We start from the raw sequence: 21,904 nt of genomic DNA, 5'->3' as shown, positions 1-21,904 counted from the left end.
ACATTTGTCCACTTAAGTTTGCCAGATGCATTCCTACTAGATCTACGTGAGATTGGAAGAAAATTAAAATCAACAACTTACGATCCTAAAAAAAATAAAATTTATTGGACAATTTAATTTCTGTTAATTTTAAAATAAATAATTTAAAATAATTAATTACATTATTAGTATTTTTTATCAATTATATATAATTTAAATTAGTATAATAATAAATTTATCCTTTGAGGAATTGTAGCATTAGAGTGTCATGCAAGCCTTGGGAAGTGTATTATTTATTTCTTGCTTGAATTTGTTGAAGTTTTATTCTAAAAAATTTAATAGTGCATCCATTTTTCGTAAGTATATGCATGTAGAAATTATATATTTAAAACACGGAGGTTAGCTAAAAAATATATAATAAATAATGAAACGTATAGTTTCATATTAATTAATAATAACACATGAAATATGTAAGATATTAAAATGAAAAATATAGATTACATTTTCATAGATTAATTTGTGAATAAATGAAATCTAAACACGTTAATATATCATATTAAGAATACTAAATGATCTACAATTGTTTATCATGCAGTTGTCATTAATATTAAGTTAGTGTCGAGTTAACTTGTGGCACCAATTCAATGAACAATATTATCAATAAGAGTTTCTATTATATGCATATGCATGTAAAAACCACATGTTTAGAACACATATTTCTATTTAAAAATAACATGTAATAAATAATAAAATGTATAGAGGTAATAGGATCTCCCTCATTCATCTTATCTTCTTTCTTTGTGGCTTTATGGTTCTTGGATTCACTCAAGCATTCGAGAGTATCTCAAAAATATTTCACATTTGTCTTGCAAAAATTGGAGTAGAGCCGAACCCATTTCACTTACTAAATCTATGTGCAACCCGAATTCACAACTAAATATGTCTTAAACATATCATATAATAAAAATACATATTTTAATAGCTATTATTCAATAAAATAACATTACATTATTCATATATTTTTTTTGTATAGATTACATTTGAAAGTGATAGAAGGTTTTAAAAAAAAAAAAAAAAAGCAGCAAGGATTGAAGTGTTTCCCATCATGTGGGTCCAAATCAAGTTGGAAGATAAAAACAAGTAGTGTGTCATAAAAGTTCTTCCTAACTTCATTTATTTTACATTTCTCTTCTTTCAAAATTTGAAAACATTTTGCTTGCCCGCTTATGTCTTTTAGGTAAATCTGCATTCTATTATGTATTAAAATAGATTGAGGAAGACTAATTATGTTGTTCATCGTATTGTAAAGATAATTACTTTAAAATTACTTAAAATTCTTAATAATGATAAGATTAATGATGCTTTTAATTTTATCAATTTAGTTTAATTCTTTATCTTTTTTTTTTACACAAAAGAAATTAAATTAATTATTTGGAGCACCCCAAGCTGTTCCAATTAAATCAAATGAATGGGTTATTTCAAAAGCATCCCTAACCGCCCATTCTCACCATTTTTTAAATTTGGAATAACCTATTCATCTCTCTTCTAATCTTTGCTGTTTTCGAAGTTGACTAGTCATAAGTTTTAGACTTCCTACTTGAATCTACACGACACAAGTATAATGTTAAAATATGATTGAAAAAATATATTGGACACAATTTTAAAATAAATCATATATTTGAATAATGATTATGCAATACAATATAAATAATACGTGATACCTTTTAAAAATATTAAATTAAATTTATTTAAAAATATTTTTAGGGTAAATTACACCAATAATCACTTAACTTTAAAGTAGCTAACAAAACAGTCACCTAGGTTTCATTTTAATCACTCAACTTTTGAAAAATAACAAAACAGTCACTGATTAACAGTTTCCGTTAGTGTTTTAACAGAACTGCTGATGTGGCTAGTTAACTTGCCACGTAGGATGTCCACATCAAAAATTGAAAAAAAAAACCCTTAACAGAGAAGAAGAAGAAGCAGCAGCAGAAGAAGACTGTAAAAAAAAAAGAGTCTTATTTGCCTAATTTGTCTGGGTCTGATTCTTTGCCATTGAAATACCATGTCTTTGCTCTTCTTGTTCTTCTTCTTGGCTCTCTTCCTCTGTAACTTTGCAACCTTTCGCCATTGTTGGCGAGGTCTTATGATTTTTCCAGATTGGGATGCGGTTTACTGTTCGAATCCTATGTGACCAGGAGGCGGCTACAGAAGTACAATGGGGCGCCTTTTCTTCAAGACCAATGGCATGGTTCAGGCTGTTGAAGCTTTTGACTCTGTACGAAACAAAGTCTTCTTCTCTGTTTTTGGGTTTCTTGATAGAGAGGTCTCCTTGATAGATAATGCCACTCTCACCCTACGTTAACCTCACTAGTCATCACTTGATATAATGTTGGCATGTTTATCTTTAACTGGCAGTACCATGTTGCCACATTGTAATTTTATGACTAATAACCAAAATTGACTTATGGGTTGGTCCATGCATTAGCACCTAGAGTCCAATTTATTCATCTTTTCTGTGAAACTCAATTAATATGATGTGAGATTGTGGATGTCATCTCCACTGATACATGTTCCTTCATGCATTGTGCAGGAAAGCTGAAGGTCTTAGATCATTAATGGATTCAAGTCATTTTTGAGCCACCTAAATTCTTTATACTGAACTCTTTCATGCATAATTTGTTGTCCATTGTATCTATTTCAGTACAATCATTGGTTTATTTTATGGAAGGAAGGCTCATGCTTCTTTCCTCTGAATTTTCATGTTCGAATCTCAAATATAAGGTACAATTATCAAGTGGCAAACGTTACCCTATACCTGACAAATCAACTCCAGTTTACATCACTGACGGAGATGGTGGAAATCAAGAAGGTCTAGCTGGAAGGTTAGTTTGATGGCATATTGCAACAAATACAGAATGATATTTAGCTACTTGTTTACAGTTAATCTGTTACTAACTAAATACCTCGCTAAATTAAGCAAATGGTTTTTTTATTCTGCAGATTTTTAGATCCCCAACCAGAGTATTCTGCATTCTGAGAAGCTAGTTATGGTCATTCGACACTGGAAATCCAAAATAGGACCCATGCATTCTACCATTGGAACCGCAATAATGATGGGAAAAAAGTGGCAACTAACTCATTTGTATTTCACAATTAGTATTGGTGAATACAATCAACCTTAATCTGCATAAGACTGTATGTTAAATGAGGAAGCATCAAAGTCTGCAGTGAAACAACTAATGATAATTTCCAATAATTTTGCTGAAATTACCCCAGTGAATGAAGCATTTTTAGAGTGTTTGAATGATATTATTAGCAAACTTTTTAGAACAAAATATGCAGTGAGTGGTATATGTTGTAGAAGAATTGATTCACTTGAAAATATGGTTGTGTTTCGTTAAAGGTCAATCAATCTGAGATGAAGAAAACCGAAGAGGCATCATTTAAGTAGCGTGCTTAAGTGTACTGCTTCTTTTTGAGAAGATGAACTTTCGACTAAAACATTTTATCTTTGGTACAGATTTGGTTGATTAAATTTCAATAAGAAGATGAGAATGCCAAAATTAATCAAATCGAGTAAGCAAAGATGCAAATTCCTTAGCATGAAGCTTCCCTTCGATGTATCTTTATCTTCGAAATCGTGCTCTTTTTTGGCTAAACCACAAGAACCCGCCAACAATGGCGGAAGGTTACAGAGTTACAGAGGAAGAGAGCCAAGAAGAAGAAGAGCAAATACATAGCATTTCAATGGTAAAAAATCAGACTCAGACAAATTAGGCAAATAAGACCTTTTTTTTACAGTCTTCTTCTGATGCTGCTTCTTATTTTTCTTCTCTGTTAAGGGTTTTTTTAGGGTTTTTTTTTTTAATTTCTGATGTGGACATCCTACATGGCAAGTTAACTGGCCACATCAGCTAGTTAACTTGCCACATCAGCAGTTCTGTTAAAGCACTAACGGAAACTGTTAATCAGTGGCTATTTTGTCACTTTTTTATAACGTTAATGACTGTTTTGTTATTTTTCAAAAGTTGAGTGACTGAAATGAAACCTAAGTGACTGTTTTTTTAGTTACCTCAAAGTTAAGTGACTGTTGGTGTAATTTACCCATATTTTTATTTATTTTCCTTGTTTCCTTCTTCTTTATCATCTTCATTTTCATGTTCTTGCCATTTTCCTAAATATTCTGAAGAACCAAATAGACTTTTTCCTTCAACGAAGCAAGAACATAAATGCAAATATACATTAATCAATAGGAATCCAAATAGATTAACCAAACAAAGCTTGGTCAACCAATCAAGTAGCTGACTTTGTCATGCAATACTGCTCCCACGAATTTGAAGCCCCATACCTAGGGTTTGGAATTTGCTCATAAACAATGTAAAGAATCAAAAACCAAACAAGGAAGAAAATTCCTATTGAAGAAAAAATCCTAGAAGTGAGAGAGAATTGTAAATGTAATATTAATTATGATTTTTAAATTTAATTTATTTTATTTAATATTAAGTTTAAAATAATTTATTACTTAAAATATCATGTGTCACTTTTAATTGGTTCACAAAATTTTCAAGAGAGATAATATTTAGGATTGATTAAATAATATTTTAAGTACCACTTTTGACTAAAAATGTTTTACATACTTATGTGAGGAAAAAGGTATAGTTTAGGGGCTGATTTTGCATATGAAATATTTGCTTGATTGAAAAATATATATATTTAAGTCTATACATCATGCCATCACTTTTTTTAAATATCAAATTGTTGGATGCGATTAAGAGATAAAAGTTTGCCACAAGATTGAAACTACACTTTTTGAGAAATAGAGTGACTAGAAATGATCAAATATATATTAAAGACATTTTTTATCAAACTTTTTTAATCCCTTTCAATTTTTCAATTTTGAAATTAAGCAAATTGGTCTCTCTAAAAAAAACATAGCAATTTAATCCCTATCAATGCAGCACTTCATACTTGACTCGATTGTCGGGTCCGAATGTATGACACTACATTCGTTGTCAAAGCAACTTGAACTAACTTATATTTCATGTTCAATACAAACATCAAGCATTCGTCTATTTATACAAAACATTCAATTAGATTAAAAACATTTTCAAGTAATTTTAAACACTTTAGAAACATTTTTAAATGGGTTCTAGGTGTCCATGGACAATCGAGATTGAATACGAGTCTCCAAGGGTCAAAACGAGTCATAACAGGGGAGAGACCCTGTTCTGACATACTTGAATTGGTAGAAGTCCCTGCTACTGGTCACTTTTGGCTATTGACATAGTTGTACCAGTACATCTATCCACTTGTATCCATAGAAGTTTTCTAGAAACTAAAAATGACCTCAAAACACACTTAATTTGACTCAAAACAATACCATTTTAATTTTAAGCATTGTGGAACACCAAATACATGTTTTAAACCTCATATTTGTCAATCCTAGGGTTTAAGCATACATAATTTATACCAACTAATTTTATGTGAAACTCTCATTCATCCATTAATTATTTCTTAATCAATTAATCAATTCCATAATTGAATCATTCAATATATAAATAAAGCACAATAATTTATCCTAATATTCATACAAATGTTAATTGATCAAGTTAATGAAAATATAAATAAAATAATAAAAGAAATAGGATAAAGAGAATGCTCACTAATAAATAATGGAAGTGCAATTCCGAAACAATCTCTACTCACAATCATCTTCACATCGGAATAGAAAGATCCTGACTAAGCGAACATAATAGAAACTAAAATAAAAACTAAAGAAAATTGAAAACCTAAATTAAAAATATGAAATGTTGTTCGACGACCCTAGGGCAATTCCCTACGTCGACTCCCCCTCTAATGAGATTATAAGGTTGTTTATATAGACAAAAACTAGGTAAAAAAAAAAGACTAAAGTGGCCCTTCAATTATAATGTTAATTAAGGTTTTAGGTTGGAAAAAGACCCTTAATTGTCTTAAAAATCATAGCCGCAACGCGCATGAATTTTTAGGTCGCACAGTAGCCTGTGTTGTGACATAGGGGCCCTGTGTTGCAACATAGGGTTTGTTTCTTGACATGCACACCCTATTTCATCGCAGGATATCTTTTTTGGCTTCAAAGTTCTATGTCGTGACAAGACCATCGTTCTTTGTATTCTTTGGCCTCAAATGACACCTGTCACACTCAACTAACCTATTAGTCATTCCCGAGACTCAAGTTGGCCTAACGGGTTGTCGAAACACTTAAAACATGCGTAAAAATACTTATTTTACTAATATTTAGATCTAAGCTACTAATATTAAAAATGTAATAAAAAAACATAAAACGACTAGAAAACAAGCTAGTTAAATGCCAAAAAGTACTTAAATTGCCATTACAATTTGTGGTAGCTCAGTTGTGAATTCGTTTAAAAGGCTACAATTGGACTAAATTGAAAAGAAATGTTTACATGTGTTATAGATGCCTGTATAAACTTAGTAAATGTTAGGATACGATTGGTATGCCAATAGGGTCTTGTGCGCTCTTGTATGGGATTGATTACAGATGTTACCAAGATCCAACATTTGTTACGGACTCGCAAATACATATGACACAATTTTAACTTGGATGAGTAACCTAATGTCGTTATAATGGTTTAACTCGGACGAGCATGTTTATATTAAGCTCGAATGAGTAACTGGTGTGGTGTAGATACCTATGTAGTAGAGTTCGTTTATTAGGGTTCATCAGGTGAAACATTTTATATAAAATGAGAAATTGAAATGGAATGAAATGAACTTGATTATCAAATGGTGAGTTATTAATGAATGGTGCAAGAGATAATTCATTTGAGTAGGACTATTGATATGTATATGAATGCAATATTCCTCGAATGAGTATGAACTTAAAATTGTTTCCTATTGTGTCATGAATTGGCATATTGAATACTTGTGGTATTATATGTGGTTTGATTTTAAGCTAATGTTCACCTTGTTGATGTTGTGGTTTGTCATGTCTAGCCAAACTATGTCAAATTGTGGTAGCTTATTGTATTTAATTGAAAGATAAGGTAAGTTTTGTTTAATTCCTATGAACTTATTAAGCAACTTATATGCTTACCTAGCTTGTTTTCCCTTTTCCTTGTAGATCATCACCTTGCGAGACTCATCAAATCGGATCATCACGAAGCTTACACTATCCTCGTTTTGGTAGCTATTTGGTCATTTTGAGTCTAGGATTGTGGCATGTATATAAGTGTCATGGTATGTATCTTAGTATGTGAATGAGTTTAACACTTGGCAAGTTGACTTAACCATTACATAAGATATAATGATTTAGTGATTTGAAACATACTTTTTGTTGGCATATATGTATGTTTATGCTAATAGGTCTGATGGATTATAATTATAAGTATGACATGTGAAATTTCATGGAATGAAGTAGAAATGGCAACTTGGCTAATAGGTGAATGAGATGAAAATATATTTGAACATTTGTAACTTAAAGCATGCTTGTAAAATGTGGCCGAAATTTGATGGTTGATGGTTATACTTAAGGCTTATATGCCATAGATGTGCATAAGATACACAAGTTTAGGTAAATAAAATGAAATGGTAAGTCTAAATGTGGTATGGCAAAGATAAGTTTTGGTATTTGGTTAACTTGATTGATTTGTATTCCATGTCTTTGAGTTATTAAGTTTAATTGACGATTTAGTGTTGATTTACTTGTTAATATGTTAAATTTAAATGTTTAAGTTTGTTTAGCATGATTTGGTAAGTTTTGAATATAGTAAAAGTGGTGATTGTTGAACATATTGAATGTTTGTTGTTAGAAACAATAGAATAGATATCAAATAGTTCATTTTTACCAAAAATAGGGTCCAAGTCTCTACGATAAACCTACCTTGTCACAACCTTGGCTGACAGTAAGTGATATTGAGACATCGAGTGGCCTGAAGTTGTGATGTGACATACTGTTTTGGCGATGTCACAACTTGGAAAAGATGACGCCACGATGCCAGCCCTGAACTTTTAGAACTTTGCAACTTGGTCCTGACTTGGAATTGATTGTTTAAACTAAAATAAATGTGATTAACATTGAATTGTATGTGTAAGCGATTATTTTACTATGAATTTGATTGTTTGTTGCTCCAGAAACAAATGTCGTTTCCTGTAGCTTGGACTCGACGATCAGGTCAGGCGAGGGGTGTTACACATTCTCATTAACAGTTTTAAAACAAATATTAGAGGAATTTAAATAATCTAGATGCACCATAAAAATATTTCCTAATCTAAATTCTACAAAAAATAATCCTATTACTATCTATATTTACAACTTTGTACCTATTGGACTCAAATATTAATTTGAGCCATTTGTCACAAAGTTGACTAATGCTAAGGAGGTTATGCTTAAATTCATTAACATAAAGCTCATTTTTAAAAATAGTTGAGGAATTTATACCTATGGAGCCAATATATTCAATTTTACCTTTGGAATTGTTACCAAATGTAATCTCTCCTCCACTTTTTGGCTTTTGTCTTCGGTCATGTGTCTTGGGCATCCGCTATCAAGGTACCATGATGTCTTCCTGGAAGTGTTGACCTTGAAGCAATTCTCTCTCTTTTACAAACACAAAGTCAAATATTGGATTTTGGTACCCAAATTTTCTTACGCCCTTTGGCATTAGTTTGAACAACTTTTATTCTTTTGGGATTTTACTTCATTAGGTTATCCTCATTTTGAGTTGTGTTAATTCATTCAAGAATTCACACTCTTAGTGAATTTACCCTTATAAGTCACATTCCTCAAAGAACAAATTTGTCTCTTGATGACCCATTTTATGGCAATGGGTATATAAGTGAGACATCATAAATAAAATTGGGCTTCACAAAGAAATCTTCAAATTAACTTTCCTTTTGAAAACTTTTATAGCCCAAACTATCTTTGTCAAAGAAAACTTTTGTGTTTCAAGCATATCATTTAATCTTTGATGTCTCATTTAGAATTTTGAAAATGAATTATGCAAGTTCATTCTTTTGTTTCAAATAATCAATTTGAACTTGCATATCAATCACATTTTTTTCAAAATCATTTTTGGTCTTGTGTTGATGCAATTAGATTGTGGAGAGTTTTAATCTAAAGATTTTTTAGACTTGATATTAGAAGGGTGATGCCGCTTTAAGGACCTTCTAGACTTGATCTTGGAAAACAAGTTTAGCCTCATTTATGTTATTTGAACAAGATCAAAGAGCAACTTTCTTCAAAACTGATGCAGTGTCCTTCAAAAAAATTTCGTGTTCTTCAAATTCTTAAGAGATTTCTTGCGATTTTAGAGAGATCTTCTAGTCTTCAAAATATTCTCTTTAGGATTCAATTTTGAACTTTTGTACTAGTGAAGTTGTGAAGTTCTAAAGTAAAATAATTTTTTTAATATAAAACTTCCTTTAAATAATAAAAATTAAATTAAATTATTTATTATTTATCTCATATTAATTTAATTATTTAGAGATAAAAATTAATTTATTATTACTTAATTAAATTTAATTAACGATAATATATTTATTATTTATTATTTATTCAATCCAATCATCACAAATAATATTTAGAAAGAAAAAAAAATTAGGGGAAGTAACATAAAAGCCAGGTGACTCCTTGCTTTCAATATTTAATGGTGAGGTGGGGATAGAGTGCCTTTTAAAAAGAAAATAAGTTTACTAATTTACGCCAAAGTCCAAAATTTTTTAGAAGACTTGAATTAAGTTATATATTTTTCGATGGTAAAATATAATTTTATTATCTTAATAGGTTATATCTTTATAATTTTTAAATGATTAAACCAAAATTTTATTATTTTTAGGGGCAAAATGTAATTTTATTATTTTTAGATGAAAATATAATTTTACCATTACTAATTTAAAATTTTATAAATTATTTAGATGAGAAATATAATTTTACCATTACTAATTTAAAATTTTATAAATTATAAAGGGGCCTAAATGAATTTATTTTTAATTCTAAGGGGTTGGGACCCCTTCGACCCCTTGACTCCTCCAGTGTACTAATTAATAAAAAAAACAATTTTTATTGTCAATCTCAAATGCAAATGTACCACTCTCTAACTCAAGCTAGCAACAATCCTAATCAAATGGTGCTATATTTGATACTCAAAGGCATCTGTGTGGTGACAATATCGATAAATTATATCTATCACCTAACTCAACTATCAATCTTATAATTCATTCAACCATTACTAATAAGCATAATTATCGAAAATATCCTCAACGTTTATGGGTTTTTGGGTTTGAGCCCTTAACCTTTTTTTTTTTTTTGGATTGACACTCTCAAAGTTATGATTTTTTCAGAAATCGGTCCAATTTTAACGGTAAACGTGAATTGACCGTTAATCAAACCGTTGGTCAACGAATTAGACTATGTGGCATGCCACATAAGCCCATGACTTCATAAATGATGTCATATAAAAAAAATTATTGAACAATTTTTTTTTCATTTTGTTTTTTCTTCTCCTCTTTCCCTCCTCCCTCTTCCCCTATAGCTGTTCTCTCCTGTGTCCAACCCCTACCACCACCACCTTCCCTCTCACTCCTCCCCGTCCCAACCCCCACCATCACTCCCTTCCCTGTTTCCCTCAAATGTATCATCAACATCTCTCTCTCTCTCTCTCTCTCTCTCTCTGTGGTTTGTGCTCTTTTGCATCCTCCTTTTTCTTCTTTTTCTTTTACAATTGATGATATTTTCTACAAAAATTGCAATTCGTTGATCGTGATTTCTTTTTCTTTTCTTATATTTGATTCTATTGAAGTTCTTAGTTTAAAAGTGTGGCTTTTATTATTAATTTATTTATTTCAAGTTGTTATTGGTTTTGTTTGGTTCTGAGGTTTATCTTGCTTGCTCGAGTCATTACCTTGGCTGCTTTGTCTTTCTTGAACTTAAATATTTCCAAGGCCTTTTTTTTTTTTTTTTTTTTGTAAATTGCAATAGCAAATTACTACAACTTAAAAGATACTAAAATTTTTTGTTTTCTTTATTTTGGCTAATTTTTCTTTTCTTTTTGTTTTTGGGTGAAGTTCATGTACGAAAACACAGTTCCAATGTTTCTCTAAAAGGGTTACATGTGACGGTAAGCATCAGTAAGAACAAGAATTTGCTTTGATATTATCTTTAACAAATAGCAACCATGGGTTTTCGTGCATGGCTATAAGCTTAAGCATCAAGACTCCATTTTTGAAATTTTCTCCCATAAGTATTGCAAAATATACCATTAAAAGTGAACTTCAAATTTTTTGTTAGATGTTAGTATTTTGAGGAGATTTCAAGGTCGTTTTATTTATTCTAGAAGGATAGAGTTGTTATGTTGCTGTGGACACCTATTGTTCTCATCTATTTTGTAGATTTGCAAATCTGGTATTTGGTTGTTTCATCCTTTGATGGTACGGCGAATGAGTTGTTTTCTCATTTGGGTGAAATCAGGAATATGGAGTAGCTTACGCTTAGGTTTCAGTTCTTTACAAGTGTAATGCAATTTAATCTCATGCTTGAGAATTAATTGTTGAGTCCCAATGCAACATTGGCGAAGAAACTCCATGATGCAATTCATTAACTAAAGCTTAGATATTGACTTAGTCAGCCATACAAGAAAAGGGAAGGGAGTGGTGGTGGGGGTTGAGACGGTGAGGAGTGAGAGGGAAGGCGGTGGTGGTTGAAGTTGGACACAATGGAGAGAACAACTAAAGGGGAAGAGGGAAAGAAGAGAAGAAAAAACAAAATGAAATAGATAACATCATAGATGACGTCATGTGCTTATGTAGCATATTACATGGTCTACTTCGTTGATATGCAGTTTGATTAATGGTAAATTCACATTGACCATTAAAATTTGACCAATTTTTAAAAAAATCATAATATTAGAAGATATCAGTCCAAAAAAATAAAATAAAATAATAATGACTCAAACCCAATAAACAACTATTAATTGTACCACAGGATCACCATAGTCGTGTTTAACTGACAATTCACCTTAATGCTAGCCACTTCTAATTAAATAAACTCTTATGCCATTCAAAAACATATTAAATCTTATTTCAAGCATTACCAAATATCGCACTTTGAATCTAATTAACCTTAATTATGCATATAGACTTCAAAGATTAGCAAACACCACCTTAAATACACGCTGCCATGTGTACAAACTATAGGTGCACAAAAGTAAAGGCTCCAACACCTAAGGAGCTAGTGATGTGATCCGAAGATGCCCGAAGTTTTGCCGCTACTTAATATCTAACTTGTGCATGGTGACAAACACAGCTAGCGTGCTACGCAAATATATGCTTAATAATGCTCAAGAAAATTCTAAGTTTATTAACCATATTTGTGCATATACAAATATACCCATTAACCAATTGACTACTCTAATTAGTTACAAATAAATTTTAATTGGACATTATCATTCAAATTACTAATTCAATAGGACTTTATTAGTCATTAATTACTAAATCTATTTTATCCCATAGTTTTGTTCATTATTACCATTTGTCAAATTTAATAGTCATTAATTCTCATTTATCTGGTGCAAGGTTAAAATTATTTTGTTATGCAAGTAATTAGACTAATTCACCTTTACAATTTACTTTTAACTTTAATTTCAATTCATTCTCACCACAAACAGAAAATTCATCTAAAATACTTCAAGTCAATAAAGGTTTCATCTATCACTCCAAAGCACTCTTACTGCATAATCAATTTTCTTACATTTCACTTTTTTTTTGTTTGTTTGAATTATTTAGTATTAATATTGTTGAATGCAGTAATAAAATATATTATATTTTAAAAAATATTAATTTAAACTTTTAAAAATATTATTAAAAATAACTACAAATCTCAAATATAAAACAAATATCAAGGATAATAAAATAACCACTTACCTATTGACAAACCAATATATACTACCTTGATATTCGACAATGTGACAAAACATTGAGCATAATGAATACTCACCTGGCCTCCGTAGCATTTGGCCAAAGCATTTGGATTGCAATTCATTAGCCATAGTTCATTCTCAGTCTTATAAATAACCATTTCTCCACTATGCTATGTGACTTCCCTTGGCTTTTTTCTTGTTTTCTTTAATATTATTTTATAATGATTGAGTTGAATATTTTAAGATATAGTCTCCTGTGTAGAGGAATTTATAGGCTAAATCAGATCAGTCTGAAGTTGGATTTTAAAACAATCTCGTGTTTGAGTTGACCACTTCAAAAAAACTCATATTATTATTTAAAAATAATAAATATTTAAATTCCAACTATAATCAACCTATGAACAATAACTCCTCATCTTAAACTCCACCTAAGTTGGGCTGGGATATCCCATCATGAACAGCTGTTATGCAACTGCAAATTTTACTGTTATTTGAATAAAATAATCTTCAATCTTTCTTTCTTTCTTTATTTTTGAAAAGCATCTTGAATCTATGCGGGTGTAGTTTATTTAAATAAGAAAACCTCATTATTAAACTCCTAATCCAAATACTTCACATTCGAAAGCTGGCTATAGATAATTAAGTTTTGGCGTAATGGTTTTTTCCTTCTAACTTTAAAAATAATAATTTTATTCTTTATCTAATTTTTCTTATTTTTAGTTCTTAAATTTATATTATTTATTAAATCATCTTAAAATATATAAAAATATTAATATTTATTAATTTTACTGATATAATATCTATGTTACAATTTAACTATATACCATGTTAGCAATTAATTAATTTTAATAGTTTTATAATTTTGAAAAGTAATTATAAAGATAGAATGATCAAATAAGTCATCCTACGTTGGGCTTTTTCACTTCAAAGCAATAGTGGAGGACATTCACCATTATACCCTTCAAATTGTAGGAGCTAGTCAAAGAGCCAACGAATCTAGGTCAAACACGTACTCATTAACAATTAAAAAATCAGAGCAATCCAACTCCTCGTAACCAGAAAATCAGAACCAATTTAACAACCTCTCAGACAATGAACTGTCAGTCTGTCTTCACACTTAACTTTTTCTTTAATATTCAACACAAATTTAAATCATGTTTAAATTATTTCAATTTTAAACCTTTTCTTTTTAATTCCTAAGTTTAAACCTACACGCTGTCCCGCTCACTTCACTCTCTCTGCCTTTTCTTCTAGATAAAGAAAGAATTCCTTCTTTTCTTCCTTCCGAGCTCTAAGCCATGTTCTTGGAGCTTAGGATAGGATAATAGATCAGGTCAAATTTTCAAACTTTATGAACATTCATTTAATTCTATAAGACACTCATTTGCAAAAGTTTCCCTTTCTTTCTTTTTTTTTCTTTTTCATTTTTTGCTGTTGAATTTCAATTTATAATGGTTCAGAGTCCACCAGATCGATTTGGGTCTTCTTGGTTTACTTCAATTTTTGAATTTTTTAAAGCTTTGAGCGAAATGGGTATTTAAGAAAATGTGGTTTAAGGATGCTAACTTACTCTTCTTCTTTTTTTTAATTTTTTTTTATGAAATGATTTCTAAGTTGAAATCTTCTTTCAAGCTACTTTACATTTGGAAACATTTTGTAGACAGAAAAATTTGTTTCCATATATTGTTTAGTTTCTTCTTCTTGTCAAAATTCAATGTACATTGTTGTTGCTTGTTAATTTTGTCAAATGTTTTTGAACTTTGTAAGTGTAACCCTTGATTTCTGGTTGATTTAAATTGTTGTTTAAATTGCTAATTTGAACATAATGACCCAGGAAATTTGGAAGAATGCTTTCTTATAAGATTCAAATCTATGCTTTGTTTTCTACCTCTAGGTTATTAAAGATTTCTGATTCAATATTCGATTTCTTTCCTTTTATCAAAATCTAAGGTGATTTCGTTTTAGTTCTTAGTACTGCCATAGCTTTGGATTTCATTCTCTTTTGAGGGGACAAGCTTTTTTAATTTGTTCGTATTTCTAGTTTTTAAATTATTTCTGCAATGTCATAGAACAAGACATTGAAACCTGGAATTTTCTTTTTCTTACAAACAACTTGAAAGGAGCTAAAGTTCCCTATATAAATAGCCTTATTTACTGTGTGGTGTATGGTTTGGTGAAGTTAATAGCAATTTCATGTTCAAATCTGATAGATCGAATCATAAGTGTAAAGAGACATAGTTTGACAAATAAGTAATACTTAAGTACAAATAAGTTCTTTGTTTTGGCATCATCAATTCCCACCATGTTATCATGTAACACTATCTGCCTGTGGGATTTGTTACCAGACATTGCCACATCTTTTTACCCAATCTAAAGTTTTTAATGAATCTTGTTGCTTGATCTCCTTATTTTGATGATTTTTTTACCATTGATGCAGGTTTTGCCTTTCTAGCTTCATTTTAGTGCTCTGTGTTGTAATTTCCAAGAATTGCAATTATGAGGAAAGAAAATGTAGTTTCTGCTAATGGTGGAGAATTTAATGGTCGTCTCACACGTGCTCGAGCAGCTGCATTGTGTGCTTCTCGACAGTTGCCTCTGAAGGCACCTACTCAACCAGATCAGAAACGGGTTTTGCGAGCAAATACAAAAAGAACAGCCTCAGATGGAAACAACACCAATGCAGCTGAGAATGCAAGTCATCATTGTAAGAAGAGAGCAGTGCTTCAGGATGTCACGAATGTTTGCTGTAATAATTCGTATAGAATGTGCATTAATGCAACCAAAATCCAGGTCAACTTGCTATCCTTAGTCAATTATAATATCGATAACATGTATATATTTAATGCGTTATGGTATGAGTATTAAATCTGTTTCATGGAAAATGTTTTCTTACTGATCATATGTTTTAATTTCACATGTTGCTAGGTATTTTATAGTAAAATTATAAGAAGCACAATAACACCTATTGCTTATTTCTGATTTTGACACTTCCAGTCTAAGAGCAGCAAGAAGACTAGAAAGGCACAGGCCACTGCATCCAAAGTGGCCCCAGATGTGGCACCTCAAGTCCTGCAAACTGAAGCTAAGTTGCTGAAAGAAGGCATTCAAGAGACTGAAAAAATAGATCCTAAATTAGAAGTTACATGTTTAGTTAGTGTCAGAGGAGATCATACTTTTCCGTTAAATCGCATAAAGGATGAGAGCAAACATTACCACTGGTTTGCAAATCAAAATTCCACAATGCCTTTACGATCCCAAAGTCCTCCAAGAAACGGTTTGCCTTCTCGTTTGCTCTTATTCACCTTCAAAGTTGTTATAAAATACTTTTGAAAGAATGCAAATATATTAGGTTTGGTTAGATGGGCTAAAGTACATCTTGGAGAGAGAATTGTGTGCTTAACAATCTTAGGCATTTAAGTCCAACTGTTGGCAGACTTACTTTGATAGGTGATACAACTTAAATGTATTGCTTAGATGTCATATGAGTGGAACATGAAATATGAAATTTCATATTAATGATAAAGATCTGAGCCATGATATTGATAAAATAAAAGACAAAAAAGAAACCACTGGAGACATGTTTATACATCTATTCAATGATATTAGGAGAGACATCAACACAATGAAAGGGCTAAATTGATTTTTCTGAGACTTAATTTTAGGTTCCTTTTAAACCAAATAGTAGGTGCCTCCTTTGTATAAAGTGGGATTCCAAGTGGCATAATGGACAATATATTGAACATCATAAACAGCACGCCAAGGATATTTGCTTAATTCTATTAAGCCAAGCACTACCCAGAAATGCTTGATATATAGTTTCCTGTATTATCCATATCCAGTAAAATATTAAGTCTGCTAAAGATGACTGCTAGTAACACATTCATAAAACTGAATGTCTTGGAATCTTATTTGCAAAGCATTGTGTTTCTTTCCAGATTACAAAATTAAATGTACGTTGCCTAGGTTACTTGTATTGGTAATAGTTATAAGCTGGAGATATATCCATAAAGGTTGACATATACTTGTGTTCTTTGTTGTGGAATGGTTACAGCCAAGAAGGTTAGCTTTTCTGGGACCTCTACAACATCTAGTGAACCAGACTTAAAGGACATTGATTCAGATAAGCAGGACCTTCAATTGTGCAGTCTCTATGCCCCAGAAATCTACAACAATTTGCGTGTTGCAGAGGTATGTGCTATAGATGTCAATCTTATCTGTGTTCTTTTAATGTTTCGGGAATACATTATTATTCCTTTTATATTGACTAAGGAGATAATGATTTTCATTTCCTAAACTTGCAAAATTGGTAACATGAGTAACTAACTCTGTCTCAAGTGAAACCTTAATGTGGCCTGAAGTGCACATAATGTATGCATTCTGTCTCACTGTATGTTTTGCAGTTCTTGGCTCCCCTGTGACTTTATTCATTTAAAAAATTACTCAGAAATGTTTTGCCTACCCTTATTCTATTCTCACCTGACTGTCAGTATTTCAGACCTGTTTGCTTCCGTGCCCAGTCAACTGGAAGGAACAAAAGCAGGCGTTTTCCTTTGGGCTAGAAACCCCAAAAAAGAACAGTGTTATGGATGTCTCTATGGGTAAGACAAGAAGTCGAAAGCACCAAAGATGGAAAGAAGATAAATAACTTTATTTTAGTAATATTTTTAATTAGAATCATTTATTTAGGATGTACTTTATTGCAATTAAAAGTACATAATTTTAGTTTCCTTAATTATTTTGTCTTATCCTTCAAGTTAAGTTTAGTTTTTTAGTCTACTAGAATAAAACCCTAGGTAACCTCTTTAAGAGGACAATTATTAATAATAAAATAAGACAAATTATTCTAATTTATAGAGGTTTATAAAGTCTAAGGTTAACAGCACTTTTCGACGAGTTCCATATACTGTTAATCATGGATTCTTCTCACCAAACTTTCAAAGTGAACCGCCCAGTGACTTGATCCATAACTCATGAGCTTAACAAACTGTCTATGAAGTTAATAGATTGACTTTTGATGGAAGAAACAAAGGTTAGCAAAAATTAAAATTGATTGAGAGCTGACTTGTGATCTGATACACATGAAAAGGGACAAGTTACAACTTGCATTTGGAACATGTATTCTCCAGGGCTTATTTTCCTTGTATTTAACATAGAAACTATATGAATCAGCCATAGTTTGAGCTGAACTTTAGTTTGCATCAAATAGAACTCCCGAATAGAGGCACTTCCTAGTGAGGAAATTTGCATCATCATCCACAAAATGTCAAAACCCTTTTTTAACTTACGAAAACTGAATGGAGGAAACTTTTAGAGTTGAGGACTTGATTCTTTTCAAAGAAGTTTGGGTTCTTGCTAATACTATGCAGTAATTGACTTTATCATTATGTAATGTTGTTCATTCTCATTATATAATGTTGTTCATTCTCTTTTTAGGGTACAAGTCAAAGATTCTACTTTTATGTTCTTAATTCTAATGTGTTGTGAGTGCATTTACTTATTTCCTGCACCTAACATTTTTGGTTTAAATTCTGAATTCCTACTTCAGTCAGGGAGTGAACAAGGGAACTTTTATGTCTTTCTACTTGTCTTCTACTTAGCAAGAACATCAAATCTTTGCATTTGATTGTCTTTTATTTCTTCAGCTTGTTCGCCGGCCTTGTCCTAATTTTATGGAGACAATACAGCAAGATATCACTCAAAGCATGCGGGCAATTTTGGTTGATTGGCTTGTGGAGGTTAGTCTGGTTGTGCTATTTAAATATCGTTTAGTTGCATAAAATGTACAGCCATGAAAGTTGGGCTTTAGATTTTTGAACTATCAACTACAGGCAAGTATTGCCAATGTCATTTCTGATGAGAAACATTCCTGGTGATCATATACTCATTGTTATATCCTTGGGTGCCACTGTTGATGATGTTGTTATGAAAAATGTTTTGCCAGTTTATTCTTGATCCTGATGCATATCAACATTAAAGGTATTAGCATTTCAATGCTGATAAATACTCTTAACCTCTGGTTGAAAACTAATGATATGTTTTTCGCTGTATATAATGTCTTCTTGATGAAATAATTCTATTCTTTGTTTCCTGCACAACTGTTCAAAGGAAGTTCCATCTTGGTTTCAGGTATCTGAAGAATATAAGTTGGTCCCTGACACACTATACCTAACAGTGTATTTAATTGATTGGTTTCTCTCTCAAAACTACATAGAAAGGCCGAGACTTCAACTTCTTGGGATCACCTGCATGCTGATAGCCTCGTAAGTTTTTGCATCCATCACAGAGTTTGTTGCATGACTTCTTTCAGTCATTCAAATTTTTAGTTTGTGTTTAGCACTGCAAACAGAATAGATGCTGCAATTAGAAATTGAAGACGAACAGCAATGAATCTAAATGACTATCATTTGTGCTAAGCACTTAATGTCAGAGCATTGCTGGATGTTGACATTGATGTTTTGAAGAAGGAAATGGCTGAATAAAGACAACATTGAAAACTTTAGAAATATAATCACATTGCCTGAGAGACAGTCCAAAATTGTAATATTACTAAAGTTTCCTGTCTAGTTTGACAAACAGATGATCTTGCAAGTAAGGGAAAGTGATTCTCATGCTGTTGTCATACCTGAGCCTTAAATTATTCTCCAGTGAATAGTACTTAATCACGATGATTACAATTGTGGAGCATTCATCATGAAATAACCTGTGCATTTGCTTTTCATTGCATCTAACATTAGTTTCTCTTTATAAACATGAAGCAAGTATGAGGAAATATGTGCACCACGTGTAGAGGAATTTTGCTTCATCACGGACAACACTTATGTTAGAGAGGAGGTATGCCATTGTTATCTCATTAACAGGCATCTACTTCAACATTTGTCAAAATTTTGGTATAGGCTGACACTACTTTTTTGGTCTTTATTTGAACATAGTTTTTACTTAGTTCTATAGAAGCTTTTTGTTGCCAATTCAGTGAGTAGGTGAGAACATAGGGTTTGGTTTGCACCAATAGAAGGAAAAAGAGGAATATGTTTGAAGCTGGATTTTTTTCTGACTTCAAAAAGAGAAAAAAAAAAAAAGGAAAAGGCTGGTGAGAAAGGAGGACAGGATGGTTATATTTCTAGTGGTTTTTGTTCATTTCTTTTCCCTGATGGTAATTAAACGACTTTTAAAAGTTTTTGACCCAGATTTTTTGCTTCGTCATTTAGGTACTAGTTCTGATCTTGAGATAAACAAAATGGGGTTCTTAAGGGTCCACATAAACGTCTGTAATGCATGTAGAAGTATATATTTGTGTCTATTTATGCTGTATCCATGCATGTAGCTATGTAGTACACTTTGCACGTTAAGTATTGTGCAAATGAAATTGACATGGTTAAAGAGCCCACTGAAGTTAAAAATCTGGATTACATTTCTATTTCTTCCATTATTCCCTTGTCCAGATATTTAAATTTCTTACTTGAAAATTTGACAGGTGCTAAAAATGGAGAGTCAAGTATTGAAGTATATTGGTTTTCAACTATTTGCACCTACTGCAAAAACTTTTCTCAGGTAATTTAGCCTAATTCCACGTATGTAATACATGCATATGAAATACTGACATTCTTAGAATACTCCATTATTATCCTAATTCTCTTTCCTGCACAAATTTCTGTTTTTTCAGAAGATTTCTGAGAGCAGCACAAGCTTCTTACACGGTAACAGATAGAGCTGGCCTTAATTGAGACCTTACTGATCTCATATTATGTAGCATATGACTGAATTTTCTACAACTAATTGCCAATTGCAGACTCCTAGTTTAGAACTGGAATACTTGGCAAATTATCTAGCGGAACTGACATTGATTGACTATGGTTTCTTAAATTTCTCTCCTTCTATGGTGGCTGCATCTGCTGTATTTCTTTCGAGATGGACTTTGGATCAATCATGTCATCCATGGGTCTGCATTCTTTTCATTGGTCCTTAATTTAGTTCTATGACCTGTACATATAGCCTTAACTCTATTCCTTATTGGCAGAATCCAACTCTTGAACACTATACCACGTACAGCTTATCGGATCTAAAAACCACAGTTCTCTTATTGCAAGATTTACAGTTGAACACCAACGGTTGCTCTCTATCTGCTATCCGTGTGAAATATAGACAACAAAGGGTAATAGTCTCTTTGAACTGAGTTATACTTGATTAAAACATTTTAAGCTCAATTTGCATCTTCCAAAACTTTTATAGGAACTTTAGTACTATTGATTTAAGGGTTTCCTAGATGATCTCTAATGATCTTGTTTTCATACCAGTTCAAATCTGTGGCAAGCTTTTCCTCTCCGAAACTGCTCGAAACACTATTCTAAATACAAATGGCTACTTCCAGATGGCTTCCACGAGCGGTTAGCAAATAAACATAGTTTTCAGGAGGAACTTTGCCATTTCTGATGAGGTTTACCTAATACCTAATGTTCATATTCTAATCTCTTCATTCATGTTTATTACTGCTTAGTATTCCTCAATATTCTGTCCATAGATACTTACATACTCTCAGGTTTTGGTTCTTCCAAAACTGTATCTTTGTAAGGTTAGCACCAAGTTCAGGTTTTAAATATCCAATAACTGTTGATATTCTTAGTTTCTTAAATTTAGAACTAGCATAGCTTTATGGTGACTTTGATTAGTTTGTAATGTTTGTTTGTAAGAGGAGAAAAACTGTAACCGGCTAAATGTAATGTTGACAGATGAAGCCTCTGAATGGAAAGAGCTGCTGTTTCTTTCCAACTTGTTTTGAAGTTGTGCCCACTATGTTCTTCCTTTAGATTGCTTACTTGTAGTAATGGAAAAGAGTGATTAATTTAACAAAGTTACCTTTTTTTTTTAGATTACAAAGTTAAATTTAACACTAAAGAGTGATTAATTTGAGACTGGTTTTATTTAATATGTAAAAGAAAATTAATTTGTTGATACAAGATGTGGTGTTGATGGTTGGAGGTAATTTAAAAGAACTACTAACGGTGATTCTG

The 21,904-nt window shown here is 31.6% G+C and overlaps 1 protein-coding gene across 1 annotated transcript; it reads left to right on the top strand.

The window, feature by feature from the left end:
• Nucleotides 1-14,045: 14,045 nt before the first annotated feature.
• On the top strand, nucleotides 14,046-21,662 carry LOC108487477 (cyclin-A2-4). Its single transcript, XM_017791830.2, has 12 exons — nucleotides 14,046-14,232; nucleotides 15,337-15,689; nucleotides 15,894-16,173; nucleotides 16,951-17,087; nucleotides 18,542-18,634; nucleotides 19,026-19,159; nucleotides 19,655-19,730; nucleotides 20,371-20,447; nucleotides 20,560-20,593; nucleotides 20,686-20,835; nucleotides 20,914-21,048; nucleotides 21,191-21,662. Exons 2-12 carry the CDS (start codon nucleotides 15,396-15,398, stop codon nucleotides 21,242-21,244), a joined length of 1,464 nt encoding a protein of 487 aa, XP_017647319.1. The 5' UTR covers nucleotides 14,046-14,232; nucleotides 15,337-15,395; the 3' UTR covers nucleotides 21,245-21,662.
• The last annotated feature ends 242 nt before the right edge of the window (nucleotides 21,663-21,904 follow it).

Source organism: Gossypium arboreum, chromosome 10 (assembly GCF_025698485.1).
Source record: "Gossypium arboreum isolate Shixiya-1 chromosome 10, ASM2569848v2, whole genome shotgun sequence".
Taxonomy (NCBI): Eukaryota; Viridiplantae; Streptophyta; class Magnoliopsida; order Malvales; family Malvaceae; genus Gossypium; species Gossypium arboreum.
This window is presented reverse-complemented; position numbering and strand designations above follow the sequence as displayed.